Here is a 24,051-nt window from a genome sequence, read left to right as displayed (position 1 = left end):
TATATATATATATATATATACATATATATACATATATATATACATATATATATATATATATATATATATATATATATATATATATATATATATATATATATATATATATATATATATATATATATATATATATATATATATATATATATATATATATATATATATATATATATATAATGTACAGAAGAGTCTCACAATCTTGACAAAAGAAAAAGTGTGACATGGCCTGGATTTTTTCATGTCCAGGGAAATAAAGAGTGTATATATATGGTTGTTGGGGTTTGTATAAATTGTTTTTGTAATAAAAGCATAATGTTTAGTATAAGTCAATATTTATAAGTCAAACAATGCACTTTCAATTTTTAAAATAAATTCTCTTCAGTCTTTCACTAACCATGCAGTACATGGCTAACCTGCATACTGTTCTTACATAAAGATTATACAGAACTGCTAAGATTATTCCCAGCCATAGAGGAAATACTGTACCAATGTATGCGAATTCCTTTACTTTGGATTGCTGGATTGGAGGTTATCAAGGTATCGACAGATCTTAAGAAAACTCTTTGATAGGAATTTAAAATGATGACAGTATAAAGACATTTCAAGCATAGACATAATACTGGGGTCTTTTTAAGATTCATTGCAGTAGTGTCAGATGCAAGTTTGAAAAGATAAAACCAAATAAGTACATCAACACCTAAGTACTGATTCAAAAACAGTGACACCATATCTGTTTGGACATTAGTCTGTTAATACTGCAGTGCAAAACTTTTGATTTGCCTAGTTGTTTAACTTGTTATGTTGTTCAGTTGAATTAAAAAACCTTTAGCTTAGCATAAGAATGCCAGATGTTTCTGTTGTGAAAAGGTGGAGTAAAATCCATGAAACCCTGCATTTCAGTGTTCCTTTCTTCCTTTCTGCCTTGATAGAAAACAAGGCATATAGTTATGAGTTATTATGAAAGTTTTAATAGAGTTGTTTAAATTTTTCAGTTCCTAAATGTTGTTTATCATTTATAAAATTTTCAGTATTGTAATATTTTTTGTTTTTTTAGGCTGAAACTTCTCATAAACCAGAAATAGCCAGGGAATCGTCTCCAGTTTTACCGCCATCTACTACGTCCACTCCACAACCCTCTCCTACAGCTCTATCAGTGCCACGCCATCACAGATCTCTCTCTAATGCATCATCATGCTCTTCAGATAGCGAGTATATGCATTCAGACCAAGCTTCAACTTACTCTGATTACCTTCAAGAAGCACGGGTGAAAATCAAAGCTGGTACTGCAGCGTGTGCTTGTTGGACTTGGAAATATGATGGCCTTTATCCAACTCCAAGTCAGGCCCAGGAAATGTTAGATGCAGCACGTGTAAACCCTCCTATGTTGTACCCTAAAGCTCGTGCTCATTCGGATCCAGTAGCTATGCAGTCGTCAGATACACCACAAGCTGAAACTAAAGTTCGTAGTGCTAGCTTTCCTGTGGGTTGTGTGACAAAGGAAAGAACTAATAGAAGTGAAGCAAATCCGGTGGTTAATGGTGATTGTGATCATGAAAATCAGCCAGTAAGGTTGCCTCATCCACCACATCATCATAGTGTTAGAGGAGTTGAAAGGGTAGCTGGTGAAGAAGAGAATTTAGACTCGTTAGGGGAAAGTAGTGGCTATGAAAGTTTCAACATCAAAGCTTCTAGGGATAATTCTCCAGTCCACAGTGCTCAGGGGTCCCCCCGAAATCAAGCAGCCCGTCAGGTATCAGTCAGTCTTGATGGAGGTTCTCTGCGGGGATCACCAGGAGAGCCTGAGTCAAGGAGGAGTACTACAGTCAATACCTCTGAAGAATATAAAGAATTCATTGATACTTTGCAGAGATCCCAGACACCAACTGAGTTATGTGAATTGGAAGAGACTATGTGTGAAATTGAGCAAGCTTTTACTGCATTTAAAATATATGATGTTAGCTCATCGGAAGCACATAATCAAGTAAGAGCTTATTTATTAAGGGTGATTTTACCTGTTGACAATCCTTTCAAATATCAAGATATTAGTAGTTTTCTTTTTCTTCTTAATGCTTGCTTTGAGTGTCCTTGGTATGTTGTAACCTTGTTATGCATTCTTAAATGACTAGGAATGAGTGAATCTTCTCAAGTAGTGTGCAGGTTTTAAATGAGTGTGTGATTGATTGGTAGCTTATTTAATGACCTTAGCTCCCACTAATAGTTTTTAATTGAATGGTTGCCATATCTATCTTCCTACAAATACAACTGAAATTTCACCTCTTTATGCTTAAAATAAACAATTCTGTAGTGAATTTTATTGAGTAATTGGCGTATTTTGTGCAAACCGCAGTCTGCTGCTTTTCTTGTAAATAGGCCTTCTCCAAAATGAAGTACCAACTAATTGGATACCATGCTTTTTACTACAGTTAGTTTTAGTGAACTGCCCTATTAGGCTTTTATTATTATTAGATTTTCAACCAGGCAGCAGTAAAATCTTTTAACTCCTGTAGAGGTGGCTTACTACTGTAAACAACTCAACATTCATCATTTTTTCTGATTAACACATATGACTTATGATATGAGGTGAGTTTTCTAATTCTATTCAGTTGTCATGGGAAAGTGTTTACTACTTTATTACCTTATAGTCTTAAGTTGCCTTCTATCATGTGTGTCATTTTAATTGTATTTTTCATAGTCATATAAAAAAAACTGTAAGTAGCATATTCTGGCTCTTTGTTGGCAATGAACTACTAGTCTTAGGACTAGATTAAATGTTCAATTAATATCACACACTGTAGGCAGAGTGCTGTCATTTACACCTAATACTTTATTGTACCTTATTTTTCACTGCAGTCGCTGCAGTAAACTCAGTCATTCTTCACATCTTGGTAGTTTTGCATACATTGGAAAGTCAGTAAGGAACAATTGTAGCACTGCAGTGTAAATAAGGGATAGATAAAGTGCAGCAACACTGTCAGGCCTAACAAAATTAAAGGATCTCAATTGGGTAGGTGTGCCAAATTTGAGACAGCATGTTTTTAAATGATAGAACCTGAAAATTTTTTTGATGGGGGTTGTCATTCAGGTTAAGAAGGAAAATTTTGTTTATTAGGTTATGAATGTTATTTATACTAGGAAGAATATCGGATATGCCAGTTTTAACTTGGAAACCCATTTGCAACCTGTTCATTTTTGTCCCCTTTAAATAAAATAAAATTCAAATTGTTACTCTGGCTATACTAACGGCTCTGCTTGAATGAAATTAATAAATTAATTAATAAGGTCGAGGCCCATCTAATGTTCACAATTTTAAACATTTTACCTCATTGAAAAAATGGCCCCATATTGGGATCCTTTAAGATATATAAAAAGGATGTTCTATATAAGCAGTCAAATACTGAAGGCGGTATGCCAGATGTTTATAAAGGTTTGGTGAAATTCTTTGAAAAAATGAGTAAGGACATTGTAATATAAGTTGTGTAGTAATACTGTACATCTTTCTAAAATTGGAGGAGTTTGAACATAGGCTGATGCATTGCTTTTACCTCAAAATTTTTTGTTCATCAGATATCTGTTGAGAAACTGAGCCATTTGTCATAATTGATGGTACTTGAACCATAAAAGTTATTTTCTTTTATTATAACAAGCTAATGTACTGACCAAATTCAAGTCTAATGCTCCAGTTTTTCAGGTTGGATTTAGGAAAACACCCATAAATACAAAACAATGGTGAATTTTGATCTAGTACTTCATATTTAGTTTTCAAATGCTAAACATAGCAATAAGAACTATTTAAAACAATTTTCCTGTTTACATTCATTTACTGGCTTGGTCCCTTAAAGAGTTTTGTAGCACTCTTTCTTAACTTTCATATACAGTACCATAAATACTGTACTTTTTTCACCAGTTTTCTTAATTTCTTGGTGGAATAATGATGAGTTTTTGTTGTTGCTTCTCTGACACATTTGCAGTTTTGAAGAGTTGTGAAAATTACTAAGTGGTGAAAAGAGGTAGCAATTCTACTTTTAGCTCCAGTGGATCACTAGGGCTTCAAGCTGTCAAGATTAAATATATTGCTTACTCTCTGGTCTAGGTGATGTGTGAAACTGAATTATGGAACTGGCTATAAATTATGTTTTTGGCACCCACCCATTTTCTTTTTTGTGGATGTCTTACTATAAAAAGTATCAAAAAGTGGTTGGTTAAAAACTGTTGGAAAAAGACATGCAAAAGGTAGCAGAAATCCTAGGCATTGCAACGTCAGGGAAGAGATGGAGGAAAAGGGAGACATGATGGTGGAATAAAAATGTAAAAAGGGTAACTTAAGAAAAGAATAAAGCCCTAAAGCTCTGGCAGAGAACAGGCAGGGAGGAGGACAAAGAAAATGGGTTTTATTCAAGATAGCAAAGAAGATAAGAGAAGATGGAAAACATGTGAATGTGTTGAAGCCTATACAGTAAAAAAAGAAAATTAAATAATAAAGTTAAAAAGGGCTAAAACAATTGAGGGTCTGCAGTATTTTGTAAATAATTTGAATGAAGAGAATGATTACAAGCTGGAGGTGGTTGTCATGATAGAGGAACCAATAAATGCATAAACACCTGATGAAGGAACAGGTATTACCAAAAGATTAAGAAAATAGTATAACAGTAATATACTGAAAGTAATTGGAATACTCTTCGATACAGAAATAGAGAAATAAAATTACGTGATCATGCAATGGAAATACTGAATAATATGCTGGAGGAAATTAGAAGAATGTTTGAAATTGATAATTGTTGGCTAGCTTCTTGCCAGAGTTCAATAACAGAAGCAGTTTTTGTAATGAGGCAACTACAGGACGGTTACCATAAAAAGATAATATAACTTATATGTATGGATCTTTGGAAGACATTTGATAAAATATAAAAGCAAACTATTAGATGACCATTATGAAGGCTGAGGGTACCAGAAAAAAGTGAGATATAAATGTTATTGTACATAAAATAATAAATAAGAGCACAGTTGTGGCAGGTGCGTTGAAAGAATTTGTTATAAAGTTTGGTGCGCTTCAAGGATTAACCCTAAGCCCTTTGGTACTTATAAGTAAAATAGAGGAAGTTAGAAAGGTGTTTGCTTTTTTATTTTAGATTATGTTGTCCTTGTGATGGCATGGCCTCTTGCTCCTTGGTAACTCTTAACTCATATAACACTTCTGCAGAGAAGAAAACGAAAAAAGGGAACAAGATTTATTAACAGGGTGGAAGCAAGCAGTTGCTGCTGATATCACTCGGTCCTCTCTAGCCACTGGGTCGGAAATAAAAAAAAAGAAACAAGAAACTGTTACAGAAGTGAGTCCCAGTAAGGAGAAGGGCCTATGAAAGAAAAAATGAAATTGAAACCAAGAAAAAAGGCTGGAAAAAAGATTTCTTGTAAACTATAAAGCTCAAGTTGAAGGCATAGCAACAGAGTGTACTTTCAGCCTGGAGAAAAAGACTGAAAAGGAAGGGAAGGATTGATGAAAAGGAAGGGAAGGATTGAGAAAGAGAAAAAACAGTCACTTGTAGAAGGGAAAGCCATTGTGTTTGTTGAACACAGATGATGTGGTGTTCAGATCAGAATGCATGGAAGAGGTTGTAGAAATACATGAAAGATGGAAAATTGGAATGGAGAGGAGAGAATTAAAAATCAATATATGCATAACAAAACTTGTTTAATATATAATTATTAAAGGAAAACTACATATATAAAAGGTGCCATGTGGTTTTTGTAAGACAGGTATATGGGGTGAACTTGGTACAGTTTATTAAGGGTAACAGATTGTATCACAGGAGATTAATAGGATTTCAAAATGGTTTCCAGTTGGAAGGCCAATGGACATTTGGCTGACAGACATTCCACCAAAGGACATTTGGTTGAACAGACATTTCACTGAATTGATACCTGACCAAATGGACATTTGACTGAAAAGCGAATGACCTACATTCCACCAAAGGACATTTTGTTGAACGGGCATTTTGCTGAATGGATACCTGACCAAATGGACATTTGACCGAAAAGCGAATGACTAGACAGACAATTTGCAAATTTTAGCAATATGTCACAAATCATTAACGTACCATTAATAGTAAGAAACAGTCTTCATTATCCAGAAACAATCAGCATTAATTTTCCCAATTGCACCTTACCTAGTCGTTGGTTGCTTGTTTGAGCTTCTTAGGAACACTAGCCAGCTTACCTGGATGCTCATACAGTCGCTAACCAGAAGTTGTAAAGGTAAGCTGATGTTTCTCAGCATTTTGTTTCGTTATGTTTTACTTGTATTTACACTACTGTTGCTCTCTTTCAAGATTATTTTGTGATGTGTATACTATCACCTATGATAAATTAGTTATTTTTGTAATAGTTAGTTATTTTTGAAATGTTAAAACCTTGTAAAAGTAGTGGTGTTGCCTAATGTGAATAACATTTTTGTTTCTTTTAAGATCATGGAATTAATACCAATGACAAGAGGGTATGAATTCCTTGATCTTAAAAGAAACAAGAAGATAAAGAAAACTTTTGCTTGATGGATTTGCCTACACCATTGATAAACAAAAAGACAAGACGATGTAACATACTGGCAATGTGAATGCAAAGTAAGTTGTGAAGGGTGACTAAAAAGAGAAGACGAAGCTATTCGAGGAGAAGCAAGTAATCATTCACATATGCTTGATTCTGGATGCAACCTGTCCTTGAAAACAGTACAGAAAAATAAAGAAAGGGCCAGCATGTACTCTTTCTAAACAAGAAACTCTGGCAAGAATGGTGTGTAGACAATGTACGGCACCAGACTGGGACATTCTAATTGACGACTTAAGGAAATCAAGTGAAGGAAGAGCTTTTGTGATCCATGAAAGTGGCAACCTGCTAATTCTATCAACACCTCAAAATAAACAGCTTCTTGCTTTCAAAGACCACTGGTTGTGTGATAGAACTTTTTATTCTCTGCCATTAAACTTTCAGTTATATATATATATATATAGTGCCTTTTATGCTGGATTAGAGCCATAAAGTTCCCTTAGTACACTGCATCGCCAGGAACAAAATCCAAGCAACTTGCGACTTGATTTTTAACACCCTGAAGCAAGTAATACCAGATCTTAATCCTTTTTCAGTTGCCATTAACTATGATAAGGCAGTTCTTAACAAGTAATACCAGATCTTAATCCTTTTCAGTTACCATTAACTATGATAAGGCAGCTCTTAACAAGTAATACCAGATCTTAATCCTTTTTAGAGTTACCATTAACTATGATAGGCAGCTCTTAATAGCATCACAGAATGTTTCCCAACATGAATATGGATGCTTTTTCCATTTGGGCAGTGCTTGTGGAGAAAAAATACAAGGATTTGACTACATTTGGCATAATGGTTCAAGAAATGCAATGACTGTCAAGTCTGTTCAAAGCTTTTAGTATTTGTGCCAGTTAGTTATTTAAGATCATGAAGCTTTAGAATTTATTAAAATACTACATATGGTGAAATGTCCATTCGGTCAGATATCCGTTTGGTGAAACGTCCGTTTGTTGAAATGTCTGTCAGTGAAATGTCCGTTCGGCCAAATGTCCATTGGTCATTTGTCCAGCCACATGTCAAAATTTACATGGAATAGGAATTTCAAGGCTAAAAATGATTAAGTTGAGTTAATGGGGAAGAGAGGAAAGTGCTAAACCCTGTGGTAGATGGGCAGATCTAAGAAAAGACAGAACATTTGTTACCTTGGTGACGCTATGGACTGGGAATCAGATGTTGAGAGGGTAGTAAGAACAAGGATCAACATCCATATTGGAATGGAAAAAGGCTGGTACATAGAAAATATCCCATCAGGAGACAGAGCAATGATTTAATAATGCAAGCATAAGGCATGTATAACTCTCTGCTGCAGAAACGGCCGAAAGAAAGTGGTGATTTTAAAAGGGTGGGCCCATACAATTCTCGGATTCATAGACAGTGTTCAGTGAGTATAGTAAGAATGAAAAAGTGATTGGAAAAGAGACTGAAATTGTTTTTACATGTAATACAGGAGGGATAAACTGCTAGAAAAGTGTTTGATGTAGAATAGGAAGGACAAAAGCCTGTCAAAAAGCCTAGGAAAATATGTAAAAAGGGGCAAAATTAAGACCTATACATCATGGAAGTTCAGGATGAAAGTTTGTTCAATTGGAGAGAGTGGAGAGAACTCATTTTGCATCCAACTCTGTGAATGAAAAAGCTATCTTATTGCTGAGGTTCTGAAATTTTTAAATGTTGTCATACAGCCTTTTTAATGCAAGTTTCATCCTCTGTGTAGTTTGAAAGCAATGGGGGAAAATTTCTTTATTTAGCTGCTATACCTAAGTGATGACAAATAGAAATTTAGGGACCAGTGATATAGCTGACCTAACTTACTTCATTGTTAAGAAAAAAGTAAGATGTATTTACATTTAGATTAATTTTTTCAGCATTTTTTCATGATGGAAAACTTTTTGAACGGTCAAATATTGTAAGCTCTACAGTATGTAAATTAGGTTAATATTTTTACATGTTGTATGGTGTGATCTATTAATGATACTTATTTTCTTGTCAGGTGTATTGTTTAGAACTGGTGGGAAGTGATGAAAATGACTTGGACAGCCACCCTTGGCAAAGTCACGAATCCACTCCTTCTGAAATACTAGAAAAGAACCCTGGATTCTCAGATTCTTCCCAGTCACGTCCTACAATAGGTAAAAAGGAGTGTTTTGTCATTAAAACTATGGTAAAAGTATAATTTATTTAAAACAAAATTTATTTTTCATACAAACCCATAACCTTTAAAACAGGTTGTTCATTTGTAGAAAAATCCTGATAATACTCCCAGTAGATGGCACATGAACACAGGCAACCTTAGGTCCGAGATAGCAAACTTGATCTCATATTGTATAATTTGAGCAAGCTGTGACAGACAGCAGGGTCAGGATAAAACTGTAAAAATAATGGATTTGTATGAAAAAATAAATTTGAAAATATCTTATTTGGATGATTCTTACATACTGTTAAAGACAGCTACATCTTTGTGCCAGCAGGTGTGGTTAGCATTAAAGTAAAAAGACCCAGATGACTGTCCAGTTCACCTGTTCCCCACCAGGTGTGTTGTAAATGTTTTAGTTCTCATCAGAATTCTTCTCATAGGGCAGGATGGTTGTCAGGGAATCACTAGTTGCTGTTGGCTGCTTTCTTCATGATATTGTGATGTTTTTGTTCCATGAGGATGCTTGAGAAACAGAAACATCAAGTTGTGCAGAATTTTTTGCATTAACAGATTGTATTTTATATAATTAGATATGCCCAGTGTTTAATAGTGTGTGTTAGGCACAGTGTTTCTTCCAGTTGTAGGAGTAAGGAATGTGATGTTAACTAAGTATGAATTGTAGAGAGTGATCAAATAATTATACTGTAATTCCTTATGTATAGAAAAAGGAGAGACTTAATTTAGAGGAAACAGTTGATTAGACATGTTACTTCCCTTCCTTCTTCATTTCAGGTTTCATCATCTAATTACCCATCTTTGTCCCCTACTCTCTCATGCCGCCTCCTCTACCTAGACGTGACTCTGCAATCTCAGCCCCACCTTATGATCCCCAATTGGTTTAGGAAAAATCTAAATTAGATAGGTTGTTAGTCTTACTCTGGAAGCTGTTAGGGTTGGTACTTGTGGTGAGGTGGTTGTGTGCCCTGTGAAACCTGCCTCCCATCCATCTTTATTGGTTAGGCACTTGGGGTCGTTACTGAAAGTGTAAATTGTTTTATCAGTTATCGATGTCTCCTTTGTCACTAATGGAAGGAAGGTTAGCTTAGCCTTAGCTCTTAATTTAAAGAGAATAACAATAAAATGGTATGGTAAGAATTCAGATGTTTTTTGTTTTAGTTCTGATGATAATGTTGTTCTGTATACTGTATTGTTGAACCTGTTGCATCAGACTCATTTTATTCCTTCCTTCCCTTTTCCCCTCTTAATTTATTTTTTCTACCTGTATTGTCTTTAGATTTTACTGTTGGTGGTATCTTCTGCCACCTCAGTTGTTCTTATTTTAACTTCTGCTTCATTAGCAGGCACTTCAGTTAATCTAAACAAGGTACCATTTTGTTATTTTTATATTCGCTTGTAATTTTTCTACTGATGACTTTTGGTGTTGTGAGACAGTTGTGTCAGCTATTGCTTGCAAAAGGATACAGTATTTTTCCTGGTTTGACCTTTTAATAGGTGAGCTCTTGATACTGGCAAGGTTCTTTGTCCAAGCTGAGGCAGAAATTATGTACAAGTCACTTTTTTGCTTTAGCTTAACAGGATTGCTCATTCCTTCTGCACGATTAGGGAGTTTGTGGTGCCAGGAGGGATTTTGATTTTAGAGGAGTCTTTGGAGTTTTGCTTGCCTTGATAAGCAAGGATGCATTACACTACAAATTAAGATGTTTAACCTATATAGGTAAAAACTACAGGTAAAGAAGACTAGGAATAAAATATCACTAATGGATGCCTAAGATACAACATAAATCATTTAAATCCAGATAAATGAAAAAGTACAACCTTCATCATACTAGCACACCTGATTGTTAACTCTAGATAAGTGGAAGTAAAAATAACAGGATTGCAAACCAGTATTATTATTGATACTATTCAAGAAAACACAGGAATATACAAATATAAAACCAGATAATATTCATATGTTGTTTGAGGTATTAAGACTAGCAACTATCCCATCCCTTGGTGTAAAGTACAAGAAAGGAGGTTAATGCAGATTAAAACCTACCTGTGCTAATTAACTAGCTGAGCAGTATTTTAGTTAATGTCAAGCAGTAAAACATAAATACTGTACTCAAAATATTGGAAAAATTGTTGTTTAAATTTCACCCTCGTTCAAGAGTAAGATACAGTGGACCCCTGCTTATTTGCAGTTCAGTATTTGCAGCTCCAGTTATTCACAGATTTTTCTGTGGAACATATTTTTCAATAAAAAATGGAAAATTCTGTAATTTGCGGATTTTTTCGTAGAGCAATATTCACTAATTACTGTATTCTCAGGTTATTTTCATGACTAAATACATGTTTTTGGATAAAAAATTATTTACTAATTTTCAGATATTAATATTAAGATTAATAAGATTAAATGATAATCAAAATTTTAAGTAATAACATTAAGTAATAATAGTACAGTAATAATACTACCTGTAATAATGCAGATAATATTATAAGTTCTAATTTTCAAATAATAATAAGATTAAATAATAGCTTAGAGAGAGAGAGAGAGAGAGAGAGAGAGACTTAGTGGAAAGAAACAGGTTTTTGAGCTTTGGCTGGTAATAAACCAGTTTTCTTCCCCTCTGTATAGAGGAGGGACCTTGTTATAAACCCTCCCATATTAGGTACCTTATTACATATAGTGAACCTCCAGATGGCTACTGGACAGTGCCTAAACTGGTTTTCTCATCTCCTTATGGCTATGCCGATCAGAAATGATATGTATTGAAGTATTGAAGTGATATTGAAATTTTATTAAAATATTAGTGATATTGAAATTATATTAAAATATTAAAGTGTTTTATGATGATAGTTTAAGGTAGATTTGGTGTTTGAACTATTGAAATAGGCAGTTATAAGCAGTTTTAGATGGGGTTTCAGTATACCACAGATTTTCGGTATTCACCTGGTATTTCTGGTACCTAACCCCCACGAATACCGGCGGTCGCCTGTATACTGTACATGAGAAAAAGATCTGTAAATACCTGCAGGTAGTTACCATTTTAAAACATGCTAAGGTGGAAATATTTCATACCTTAACTATTTCTTTCCATCTCATTACCAATAAGAAAAAGTACTGATAAAATCTGGAACTGATTAACATCAGAGTCAAATGTCATTAAAAAGAGAAAGCCCAAAGAATATTGCTCAGGAAAACAAGCTGGCACGAGTTTAGCTGATGACAGCTCAGATAGTTGTTGAATGGTGCTAAGGTTTCCAAATGGTACTAGTGTTGTGGGAGAGTGCTACTGTTGCTTTTTTCTTAGTGAACAAATAATGTAAGCCTTTTGTATATCCCAGGCCTTGATTGAGGGCCTAATATGATTAATTGGTTTTATATCAAATATTTTCCAGGTAACATGGGGAAATCTTGAAAAAATTGAAAATTAGATGGAAAATTCCTGCTTTCTATGCAAACATTAGCAAATTTGCAGAATTGTGACCAAATCACACCAAAATTCGTACTAGTTGGTATATTAAGCTCCTGGAAAATTAAAGATTTTTATCATATATTTTAATTAAAAACTTGTAGACTTGAATGTTGCTTATGTAAAAAGAGCATACATATGTTGATCATTATTATGAGAATAGAGATCTCAAGAACTATGAAATATATAGAATTAATATGAAATAGAATACAGGCAGTCCCTGGTTTACGACGGGAGTTCCGTTTTTACACCGCGTCATAAACCAAAATATTTTCGAAAATTGTCAAAAATCCTAAGAAAACCTTACTTATAATGCTTTGGGTGTATTGGAAATGATGTAAACTGCATTTTTATTGAGTTTTTCATCCAAAAAACCTCCAAATTTTTATTATTCTGCCATTGGGAGCCATATTTCTTCCGTCAGATCGGCGTATGATGCGTTGTAGCCCTGGAACATGCGTCATAAACCGGGAAATAATTTCTGATGAATATATTTGAAAAGTGGCGTAACCTCGGGACGTCGTAAGCCGGATCCATTGTAAACCAGAGACTGCCTATATCCATATTATTCAGTGAAAGTAGATTATAGCTACAAACACATCTAAATTTCCCATCCATATTGTTTAGTGGTTAACAATTTTGATTCATGAAAGTGTAAATACAAGTCAGCAACATAAGGACCGTAATTTGCATCAGTAGAGATTAGTGTTTTTTCCATGTGTTTTTATTGAATTTGAAAAAATTGTTTTTAAAGCAAAACTATCAAATCTATAGTTTTGATTGTACTAACAGTATTATTTGTGGTATGGTGTATTTCATTGTTTGACATAAAGATACAGGCAGTCCCCAGTTATCGGTGGGGTTCCGTTTCTGAGGGTGTGATGATAACCGAAAATCGGCGATTTTCTGTGTTTTTTCAGGGATTTTCGGGGGTTATTGGCACTGAAAAGCACCTATATTCGGTTATCAGCGCCTCTGTTAGGTATGTATCGACACCAATACCCAATTATCGGCACCAATAAGCGGAAATGGGCAATTTTCAGCACCGAAAATTGCCGATTTTTGTCGCTAGACAAGCACCATAAAACTGGATCGCTGTTAACCCTTAAACGCCGAGCCTCTATTTACAAAAGTGTCTGCCGTATGCCAGCGGTGTTCGGGAGTTAGCGCTGAAGCGGAAAAAATTTTTTTCAAAAAATCACAGCACGCTTAGTTTTTAAGATTAGAATTCATTTTGGCTCCTTTTTTTTGTCATTGCCTGAAGTTTAGTATGCAGCCATCAGAAATGAAAAAAAAATATCATCATATATAAATATTGAAATATATGACAGCACGAAAAAAAAATTTCATATATAATTGTATACAAATCGCAATGTGAGCAAAACAGTTAAAGCTAATGAGTTAATTTTTTTTCTTTCTATTGTACACTAAATTGTGATGATTTTGGTATATAACAAATTGTAAAACGATCAAAGCAACACAGAGAAAATGTTATCACAAAATGATGCATGAATTTGTAACGCGCGGACATAAAAAAAAGTTTTTTTCAAAAATTCACCATAAATCGAAATATTGTGCTAGAGACACTTGCAAAATGAAGGTAATTGATTGAATATTACTAGACTGTAAGTGTTTTAGCTTACAATTGCAGTTTTTGACCATTTCGGTCGAGTTAAAGTTGACCGAAGGTCGAATTTTTTCTATTTATCGTGATTTATATGAAAATATTTCAAAACTCATAAAAGCTACAACCATGAGTTATTTATTGTTGTATTCTACATGAAATTGTGAACATTTTCATATATAAAACTTTATGTAACGACTAATATAAAACGGTGCAAACATTACGACAAAGTGACGAAAGAATTTCTGAGATGTTCGGCTGAGTTACCACACACGGATGTAAGGAAAAAGTTTTTTCAAAAATTCACCCTAAATTGAAATATTGTGCTAGAGGCTTGCAATTTATTGCAAAATGAAGGTAAATGATTGAATATTACTAGAATGTAAGAGTTTTAGCTTACAATTGCGTTTTTCGACCATTTTAGGTCGAGTCAAAGTTGACCGAAGTTGAAATTTTTGTAATCAACGACGGTGGTCGTCCACTCGTCACCCGACAGACGATTTTAGTCGACTTACGATACGTCCAGTCGGCATTTATGGGTTAACCAAGCCCAGCGTTAACTGGGGACTGCCTGTATTTTATATAATGCCACAAGATAAAAATAAGATGATCATGTGGCAGTGTTGTTTAAAGTGTATTAAAATCTAGTTTCCAGCACAAAATCAGTAAGACTTCTTGGCCTTTTGTTTTGTTATTTTTAATAAGTTATATTCTGACTTGTTTTCTACTGTATCATGTAGCTCATATAAAATCTAATTGGGAATACAGTAAACCCCCCATATTTGCAGGGGATGTGAACCACACACCCCATGGATAGCTAAAATCCGCGAATACTTAAAACCCCTCTAAAAACACTTAGAACTGCCTATTTTGATAGTTCAAACACAAAAAAAAAAAAAAATGCTTATACCTGAGTATTTTAATAGTTTTATCACAAAAAATGCATTTAACCATGAAAATGATATGAAAATACAGTAATTGGTAAATATTTCTCAGTGAAAAATACCGCGAATGGGCGAATATTCCACAAGTAATGTGTATATATGTTCCACAAAGAAATCTGTGAATAGGTGAGTCCGCAAATCGTGAGAACGCGAATACGGGTGGTTTAGTGCAACATTAATATCATTAATGAAACAGTTAACAGGCCTGGTAATTAACCTAAACTTCAAATGGTTTTTTCATTTTACAAAACTTTTTATAGAAGATTTTCTAATACCAAGGTTTTTACGTTCAAAAAGTATTATTACGATAAATTTCTGAAATTGAAATCTAAGCAACCAGTTTTTGGGGTCCATGGTTTTTCACAAAGGATATGATCTCCTTTCAGCTTCTAGGTTGTACATTTAGATAACATCAGTGTTAACGTCATTAATAATGGTTTGTATAAGTCGTTGCTTTATTTTGGTGTGTTTACATTTTCTTAGATTGCTTTTTCAGTATGTACTATATTATTTCATTTTATTGCAGGTCCTTTCTTAGAAGCCTTAATGTTACGTATTGATCAGATGTTGTCATCAAGTATTCATGTAAACCTCCTGGTCACAACTATAGTAAGTCGATTAGCTTCATATCCAACGCCTCTTTTAGCGTCATTATTGCTTGATGCATCTATTGTCTTCCAGCCATCTGTGCGATCACTGGTGCAGGTCAGTATTTAGTGTCAGTATGGAAAGAAATATTAGTTTTAAATTTGTATTTATTAAAAAAGAAATTGTGTCAAAATGTAAATTATAAGTAATGGATTTGTATGGAAAATAAATGAATCCTGTTTTAAAAAACTTAATTTTTAAAAAAAGTTACACTTTTTCATCACAAAATATTGTAATACAAATTTATTCAGTTTTATGAAACCCATTAATCATGTAAAAGAGACCAGCTACCCTAACTGGAAAAGGTAAAAGAGGAAAAGATTCTAATTGTCTGGACAAGAAAAGTGAGACTTGGGGACTGGTAGGATGGAACTCAGTATGTGAGTGATGGCCTTATATGGAAAAACTCATTTCTTTGAATCTTATTTAATATCATATAGCAATAAGTTTTCAGCCACAGGCACACTTAGCAGTTTAGGAAAAAGTAAAAAAGAAAGGAAGGGTTGAACATGGTTTACTGGTCTATTTTATCTTCCTATTTACCTTCTTTCTGGTAAGTAAAGACAGTCACTCCATTTTCTGTACCTTGGTTCCTTTTTGCCACCATAGTGTTCATATCACTGGTAGTATACTTGGCTTGTTTGGAAGTATATTATAATAGTTTTGTGTTTCACAAGGAAATTTTGTAATTCTACCTTTTCGTTTGTGCAGAATGTGTTAGTTGTCAAGTAAGCCATTTTGTGAAGCTAGATATATAATAATAATCATTGTGGAAATATTTTCTTTGATTAAGCATGATAGAACACACAATCTTCAATGTGTATATGTAAAACATGTGGCATGGAAGATCATACCCTTGTGTAGCAACAGGAAAGAAACAGATAGGAATAGAAAACATCTCACTGAAGATGTTTTTCCTGATGTGGAATAGGTAGTTTAGGAACAGTTAGGCATAAATAGTGAGGAAGTGTTCTTGTTGATCACCCCATAGTATTCCCTATCCTCCTACCCCTCTTCCTGGATCTCCTGATCATCCTTTCCAAGCTCTTCCATTTTTTCTGTTTGATTTTCTACAAAGGTGTTAGAGGATGTGCCTGCACCCCATCCATACAAGAGCCATGTTAGTTGAGTGACTTACTTTAAGAGCTGTCTCCGCTGCCACTTCCTTTGTGTTCACTTCCAACCCTAACCCTTGAGGAGATGGGTCTTCCTTACCCAAAGCTGGGTGGCTAGGCAAAATCATCCATACATCCTTTTGCTTTTCAGAGCAGCACAAGCAACAGTTTGATTTTGTAAAGTACCCCTTAACCATATATTTTTAGATATGTCAAAAATTTGAGAACTAGAGATGATTCTTTAGCATATTGGGGTAACTAATTTTCAGGTGGTTTTATCAAGTTCAGACACTTTCGATTCGAGGCTTTCTTGATCCTCCCTCCAAAAATACGTTTCCCTTTATGTTAAGACCAAAGGTTTGTTCTGTATATGAACAAATGACAGATCTTAAATCAATTTGTATTTTTCATAACTGACAAACGTGCGGTTTTAACTTATATGGCCCACCTCAAGCCACCCCTCATCCTTTTACCTGGGCTGGAAGGAAACTGCAGAGCTAATGCATAGCTGGGGTAAGGTAGGTCGCACTGCTCCCTTCTTCTACCACCATAATGGCTGACTCCCGTTGCCACCAAACTCCTTGTACTATTTTTAATGGGACTCCAGCAAGCGCTAGAGAATTCTCCCCTTACATTGGAGACCGAGGTTTGTTAGTTATGAAAAATACAAATTAATTTAAGTTTTGTCATTTTAAATGCTTTTGGGGTTTTAAATGCTGTATGGTTTCTTCATTACTTTTGCATGAGTAGCTTCTCTTGAGTGTCATATCCTTGAAGTGTTTCATACTACAAGTAGATACCTAGGAACCTTTGCCCTCACTTGCAATTTCATATTCTCTCCAGCAATCTTGTTTTCTTTGTTTGCATTTGTATCGTGACAACACTATTATGAGTGAAACTATTGTTTTGAGTGTGCATACTTTTTTGCTGTAAATGTTAGATTTTATATTATAAAATGCATAAACCAAAGAAATACTTGAAGCATAAACAAAGTGTCCCACTTAAATGGCCATGCCTTCAGGTGCAACCTTGAAAGAAGCAGTGTGTCAGTGAAAGTTCATCTGAAAAACAAACTGCAGCAGTTCATAAATCAAGAGAAAGCATTCAAGTATGGCAAGAGGTAAATCCTGTATTGTCAGAGGTGAACATAGTGAGGGTAGGGTTTAGTTCATCAAATGGTCTGTCCTGACATTGAGGTGAAAATTCTTGTAGACTGCTCTGCAGCTGCATCCTTGTAAAATTGATCCTGATTCTGAAATAATGTTTCTTTCTGTCTACCATCCTTTGATAGACATGGTGAACTTACACCCTGACTTTGTCCATGATTCTGATACAGTAGGTCCCTGTGTACAAATAAGTTCTGTTCCAAAAGCTTGTTTTGTTCTCAAATTCCACAAAAAAGGTAGCCAAGGCATCCAGCATTATACTACTGTAGTTAACTTATGTTGTATAGCCTAGCACTGTACAATAATGCAGTTTTCTAGGAAAACAATTTCCTCTATGTACGTGGAGTAAAGTTTATAATAAATTAAAATCTTTAATATTACCTTGAAAAAGTCTATTACCTAATAAATCTATGAAATTTATTCTGACAAAATTACGAGAGGCATCAAACATTGTTAGTAGTTAGGCCCGTCATTTAGTCTAGCACTGTATGGTAATAAAGTTTTCTTTAAAGACAATTTTGTCTTTATATGTGAATTACATTCTAATAGACAAAAGCTTTAATCTTTCCTTAAGGAAGTGGAATTGAAAATATGAAGTCAAATTTCTATATCCTGTGAGTTCCATTGTCACTAGTAATGCTACTCTTATGAAATAGCCAGTTGGTATCTTTCTCAGTTGATGACCTGCATTAAAAGTTATATTTTTGTTTTAGACTTTGAGTGCAATTTAATACCAGCAACTAAGATTTAATTTTTTATTTTGTTCAGTCTCTCTCTCTCTCTCTCTCTCTCTCTCTCTCTCTCTCTCTCTCTCTCTCTCTCTCTCTCTCTCTCTCTCTCTCTCTCTCTCTCTCTCTCTCTCTCTCTCTCTCTCTCTCTCTCTCTCTCTCTCTCTCTCTCTCTCTCTCTCTCTCTCTCTCTCTCTCTCTCTTAAATAGTTATTACATTTATTGTGCTATTTGATGGGAAAAGAAGAGGAGGATCCAGTGGGAGATGGGTCGTCAGTAATAGGATGGGGCTAGATGTAACATCTGATGTCTAAGCCACTGGTTCAGATTTATGACAAGGCATGTTTATCAGACCTCTTGAATAACTATGTAGTGATATTCGGGTTGAGATGGTAACATTGCACTGCCTCTTGAATGGTTGCTACCACCTTGATGTACCATTCTACATTTTCCTGTTCTTCAAACACTGCCAAACCTTCCTCAAATAAAGCAGATATTTTTGCTGTCAATTTTGTCATGAACTGCTTTAGTTCTTGAACTCCTATTTTTTTTCTCCCTTCTCTGAGCTTGCAGTTCAGTGAGATCCTCATTAGTGAACTCTTTCAAGTCAGATAGCAGGAGTTCAACAAGTTGTCCCTTTGAAGATAAAGGTTACTGATGTTTGCTAAGTTGCTGACATTGTCTTTGGACTCTTGAATGACCTCAAACTCACTTAAGTTGAAGACATATTGGGGCGCGCAGGTTCTTCCAAGCCCCATTCATGTTGGAAACCATAACCTCACACCTTGCAAAAATCAATGTTCTTAATGACCTTATAAATAAATATTGTAGACACTACAAAACTGGTGCAAGGTTTGTCATCATTGGTCATGTTCAGTGCCTACTGAAAAGTGTAACAAAGATATTTTTTTAAGTGTCACTATTGCTCCTTGGTCCATTGGCTAAATGATTACGATTGTGTTTGGTGGTAGATAAGATTACCTTCACGTTTGGATGAAGGTCGTCCAGGAATGTAGGGTGGCTTTGGGCATATCATGGACAAGGCAAGGTTTAAAGGACTGAGACAAGTTTACAGCCAAGGAATCTTCCGCTAAATCCTTCCTTGTCAGTACAGAAGAGTACACTTCTACCACGGAAAAAATGCAACATTGTTCATATTAAGAACAAACCTTCGGTCTTAACATTAGGATAAATCTTCTGGCGCCAGCTGTAAATCATTAAAAACAATAAAAAATTGTTTATGCAAGGAATCTGTGGTATCTGGCATCTGATACATAGAAGAGAGTGGAATCGGGCCAGAGACCTGGCTATAACCTCATAACATATCAGTCTTTCTTCAAACCACCTTGGAGAGCGGACGTTCACTTTTTGCTCTGCTCCCCCAAGCCGGTTTTGTCTTAAGCCCGTGATTCCTTTCTCTGGTTGTATTGTGTTTTTAGGTGTGTGTGTGTGTGTGTGTGTGTATTGTGGTTTTATTGTGGATTCCTCTAATCAGCCTAAGAAGTCCGTGAGTCATCAACGCATGTGTCCCAGCTTTCCAGGGTTCCCATGTTTGGGCTTCCTGGCTTCCTCTGAGACAGACCCCATACAACTTGCAGTAGGTGTCGTTCCAATTTTTGTAATATCACAAATCCATGCCCAGGTTGTTTTTTCTGTCCTGTTGAGCAGTGAAAGAAGTTCTCCAAGAAGAAGGAGCCCAAAAGGAAGTCGGAGCTTCCCACTTGGGAAGGATTTCCTTCTCCTCAAGTGGACGCTTCTACTTCCCCTTCATCCAGACTTATTCCAACTGCTTTGTCATCCATTGATGCCTTTTCTCTTTCCTTTTCTTCCATTGATTTGTCTTTGGAGGCATCAGGAGTTGGTCAAAGTGATTTTATGTATATTGCTGCCCTGTCTTTCTTAGGGGTTGGGGGGGAGATATTGCTCCATCAGGGAGAGAGGAGGCAGCGCCATCTTGTTCCTTTGTTTCAGGCTCCGATGTGTAAAGTTGTTGTCTGTATGGGCCTCCCTAGGTCTACCAGGGGTACCCTCTCTGGAAGGCCTGTTGTCCCATTTCATGTCCTCACACCTATCCCCCCCCCCGCCTCCACTACTTTGGGTCTCGTGTGATGCCACCCCTGGCGGGACGCCATCAGTACTGACCACACATCACCTTGGGTTGACATTTCCCTTGCCAGCAATTCCATTGACTCTGGGGCAGACTCGTCTGCTCCCATGATGTCACTCCGTGTCATCTCTCCCTGTGACGACAGTATCCGTGGCGTCATTTCTCTGACCGCTCCCCTGACGTCATAGCCAGCTGCTACCATGACATCATTATATGCAGTCGCCATTCCATCGGATGCTTTTGTACAGACTATGATGGACAAACTGGACTCTGTTTTTCAAGAGAGGTACAGGCATAGAGGCCTTCGAAGACCAAAAGAAGGATGTAAGGACATCTTGAGTTGCCTTGCTCTGGGCATACTAAGTCGATCTTCACGGCATGTGGATTCTTTGGTTTCAGGGCGGGATAATTCTCTCGTTCCAATAAGTCATTCAAGCTTCTTCCCTCCACTTGTTCGTCATAGGAAGTATTTTCAACAAGTCTCGTACCTCTGATGAGTAGACAGATCAACTTGGATGTCGTTCAGTTGAAGCCTGGGTTAACCCTGGATCAAGTTAGGGCTTGAGGTCCTTCTCAAACCTTTCAGGAGGCATCTACCTTGGAGTCGACTGCTTCTTCTGCCTTTTAGACTGTCTCATGGCTAGATTTGTGGTCATCAGCAGTAGCTAGGATTTCTTCATCACATTCTGTGAGAGAAATGTTCGATAGTCCGTCTTTCATCAGATTACTACAATCTGGTGCTAAGACCATATCGTATCTAGGCCATTGGAATACAAACTTGTGGGCTAACTTACTACTGGTGAGACAAGATGCAGCTCTCACTAAAGTGGCTCAGTCAGTTGATGTGGACTCTTTGCTGTCCTTGTGAAATGGAGATCTCCTAGAATCCCAGCTTCTCCTGCCTAGGGAACAGTTGGACACTGCGATCCACAGACTGCGGGCTGACAATAATGATCGAATTATCAACAGGCAGTGACTAAGTCTTCAGCTTGGTCTCGCCCATCCGCCCCAGGGCAGAGTAGGCAGTCCCCTGCCAGGAAGTCATCAGGCTTTCGGCTTCAACTGAGGATTCTCAGCCAGCTCCGGCACCAAAGAAGCAACCTCAGCAACATCCCTTTCAGTCTTGCCCTTCAAACCAGGGAGGGAGTAGGGGCAGAGGCAGGGGAAGACGTTGGTAGATCGCGCGCCATTCCCCACCTGTTGCCACCGGTGGGGGGATGCCTGGCAAACGATTGGGCTATGTGGCAGATGCGTGGAGCGGAACCGTGGGTATTAGATGTCCTTTGGGTAGGATATCTACTCCTTTCAACTTCCCTCCTCTCAGATCGTCCTCTCCTACACCTGACTTGCACCCAAAGCTCTCGAAGCACTTAGCTCTCCAGGAGGAAGTGAGAAAGATGATGGACAAGGGGGCAGTAGAAAAGTAAATCGTCCCTTTCCAGGGTTCTGCAGTTGAGTTTTCCTGGTACCAAGAGCCACTGGCGATTGGAGACCAGTGATAGATCTCTCGGCTCTGATCCACTTCTTCAGGAAGACGAAGTTGAGAATGGAGACACCCTGGACAGTCTTAGCTGCCATGAGAAACAACCACTTCATGCTGACTATAGACTTGACGTCTACTTTCAGATTCCTGTCCACCCTTCATTCAGGAAGTTCCTCCACTTCAGTCTTGGGAGCAAGTGTTCCAGTTCAAAGTCCTTTGCTTCAGACTGACAACAGCTCCAAAGGGTTCACAAAAGTCTTTACCCTAGTGTCGACATGGGCTCATGCTCAGGGATTTGCCTATTGAGATATCTCAACGATTGGTTGGTCTTAGCAAGTTCCCGGAAAGGCTGTTTCAGGACAGGGACCGTCTTCTCCAGTTTTGTCACAACCTAGGTATCGTGATAAATCTGGAAAAAATACAATCTTCTTCCCAGCCAGAGGATTGTGTACCTAGGAATGATGATAGATACAGCCTCATCGAGGAGTTTTCCGTCGGACCAGAGGGTAGAAAAGTTCAGGTGTGGTAGCATTGTCCTTCCTTTTTGAGGGAGGAGCATCATCTCACCAGCGGCAAGTAGTTCTAGGCCTCTTGACTTCTCTAGAGAGCTGGATCCTCATGGGCATCTACATACTCGATCACTGCAATGGAGACTAAAGGAGTTTTGGTACCCAGCAGAAGCGCCCCTCAGCTCCAGGTCCCTCTGTTGGCAGAGGTGAAGCGACCTCCTGTGGTGGTTGGACAACAGAACCTGACTGTTTGACAGTGGGAGTTCCTCTTCATTTACCCCCCCTCCGGATCTTCTCCTCTTCTCGGGCACATCCTCCGAAGGTTGGGGTACTCATCTGGAAGAGCTCCGGGCTTGGGGGTGTGGGCTCTCAGTTCAGGAGTTTCAGGAGAGAGTGGTAGGTCACTCTATCATTCTGATGTCGGACAACACTATGGTGATAGTGTATACTGTATGAACAAACAGCAGGGGTGGGTGTCATGCCAACTTCACTCGAAAACAGTCGAATTGCACCAATGGATGATCAAAAACTCGGTGGAGCTCATGGCCAGGTACATTCTGGGCAAAAGGTGTAGTGGCTGATAAGCTGAGTCGTCAGGGACAAGTTCTAGGTAACGGAGTGGTCTTTGCATCAGGACATAGTGGACAGGCTGTTAGACCTCTTCGCTACAAGGTTAAACAGAAGCTAGAAGTCTGTTGTTCAGTGGTCCCAGATCCATTTACTGGGGCAGAGGACACCCCTTCAACATCCTTGAGACAATCTGGAAGTTTCGCCTTCCCTCCGTTCTGCCTGATCCGTCATGTCTGAACAGGTGATGGGTTCCAAGAATCTCAGAATGGCTCTAGAAGCTCCTTTGTGGCCCCAAGCAGAGTGGTTTCCCGATCTGCTGTCTCTTCTCTCACCAGTCTGAGAGAGATTCCCCTTTGGCACAATCTCTGCCAACATAGAGAGGTACCACCAATTGGTAGGGTCCCTATCTCTTGACGGCTGGAGATTATCCAATATCTCTAACAGTGAGAGGTTTTTCTTGCAGAGCAGTGGCTCAGATGTCCAGCTACCCCAAGAGACCTTTGTCTGCCGTGTATCGGCAAGTGGGTCACCTGCTGTGATTGGTGTCATTGACCGGGTTTCTCTCCATTCGGAACATCTGCTCAACAGATAGAGGACTTTGTGATCTTTCTCAGAACAGAGAAAGTCTTTCTGTTTCTGCCATCAAAGGCTACAGGGCTGCCTTAGGATTAGTTCTCCATCTGAAAGATGTGGACATCACTATGTTGTTCAAGAGCTTTGAGCAATCTTGTTCACTAGGGACCTCAAGCTTCCCTCGTGGGGAACTAACTCTGGTGCTGAGTAGTCTCACTCAAGCTCCATTCAAGCCAATCGTCAATCATCAGACAGGGAACTGACTTTGAAAACAGTTTTCTCCTGGCCTTTGCTTCCTTGAAAAGAGTTGGAGAGCTCCATGGTCTAGATTATGACGTAAAACACATCAGGGTTTGGGGGTCGTAGCTTTAATTTGTCCC

General features: G+C 37.3%; 1 protein-coding gene across 1 annotated transcript in view; it reads left to right on the top strand.

Annotated features, from left to right (window-relative positions):
* The window catches only part of LOC136838944 (FHIP family protein GI14169-like), a 152,156-nt gene extending 128,466 nt beyond the window's left edge, over positions 1-23,690 (top strand). Inside the window, exons 11-14 of the mRNA XM_067104639.1 lie at positions 1,055-1,981; positions 8,585-8,723; positions 15,299-15,477; positions 23,562-23,690. Of these exons, the coding sequence (XP_066960740.1) occupies positions 1,055-1,981; positions 8,585-8,723; positions 15,299-15,477; positions 23,562-23,690 (1,374 nt within the window). The remainder of the gene's footprint in view (positions 1-1,054; positions 1,982-8,584; positions 8,724-15,298; positions 15,478-23,561) is intronic.
* The last annotated feature ends 361 nt before the right edge of the window (positions 23,691-24,051 follow it).

Source organism: Macrobrachium rosenbergii, chromosome 5 (assembly GCF_040412425.1).
Source record: "Macrobrachium rosenbergii isolate ZJJX-2024 chromosome 5, ASM4041242v1, whole genome shotgun sequence".
Lineage (NCBI taxonomy): Eukaryota > Metazoa > Arthropoda > Malacostraca > Decapoda > Palaemonidae > Macrobrachium > Macrobrachium rosenbergii.
The sequence above is the reverse complement of the archived record's forward strand: the minus strand, read 5'-3'. Positions and strand labels throughout refer to the sequence as shown.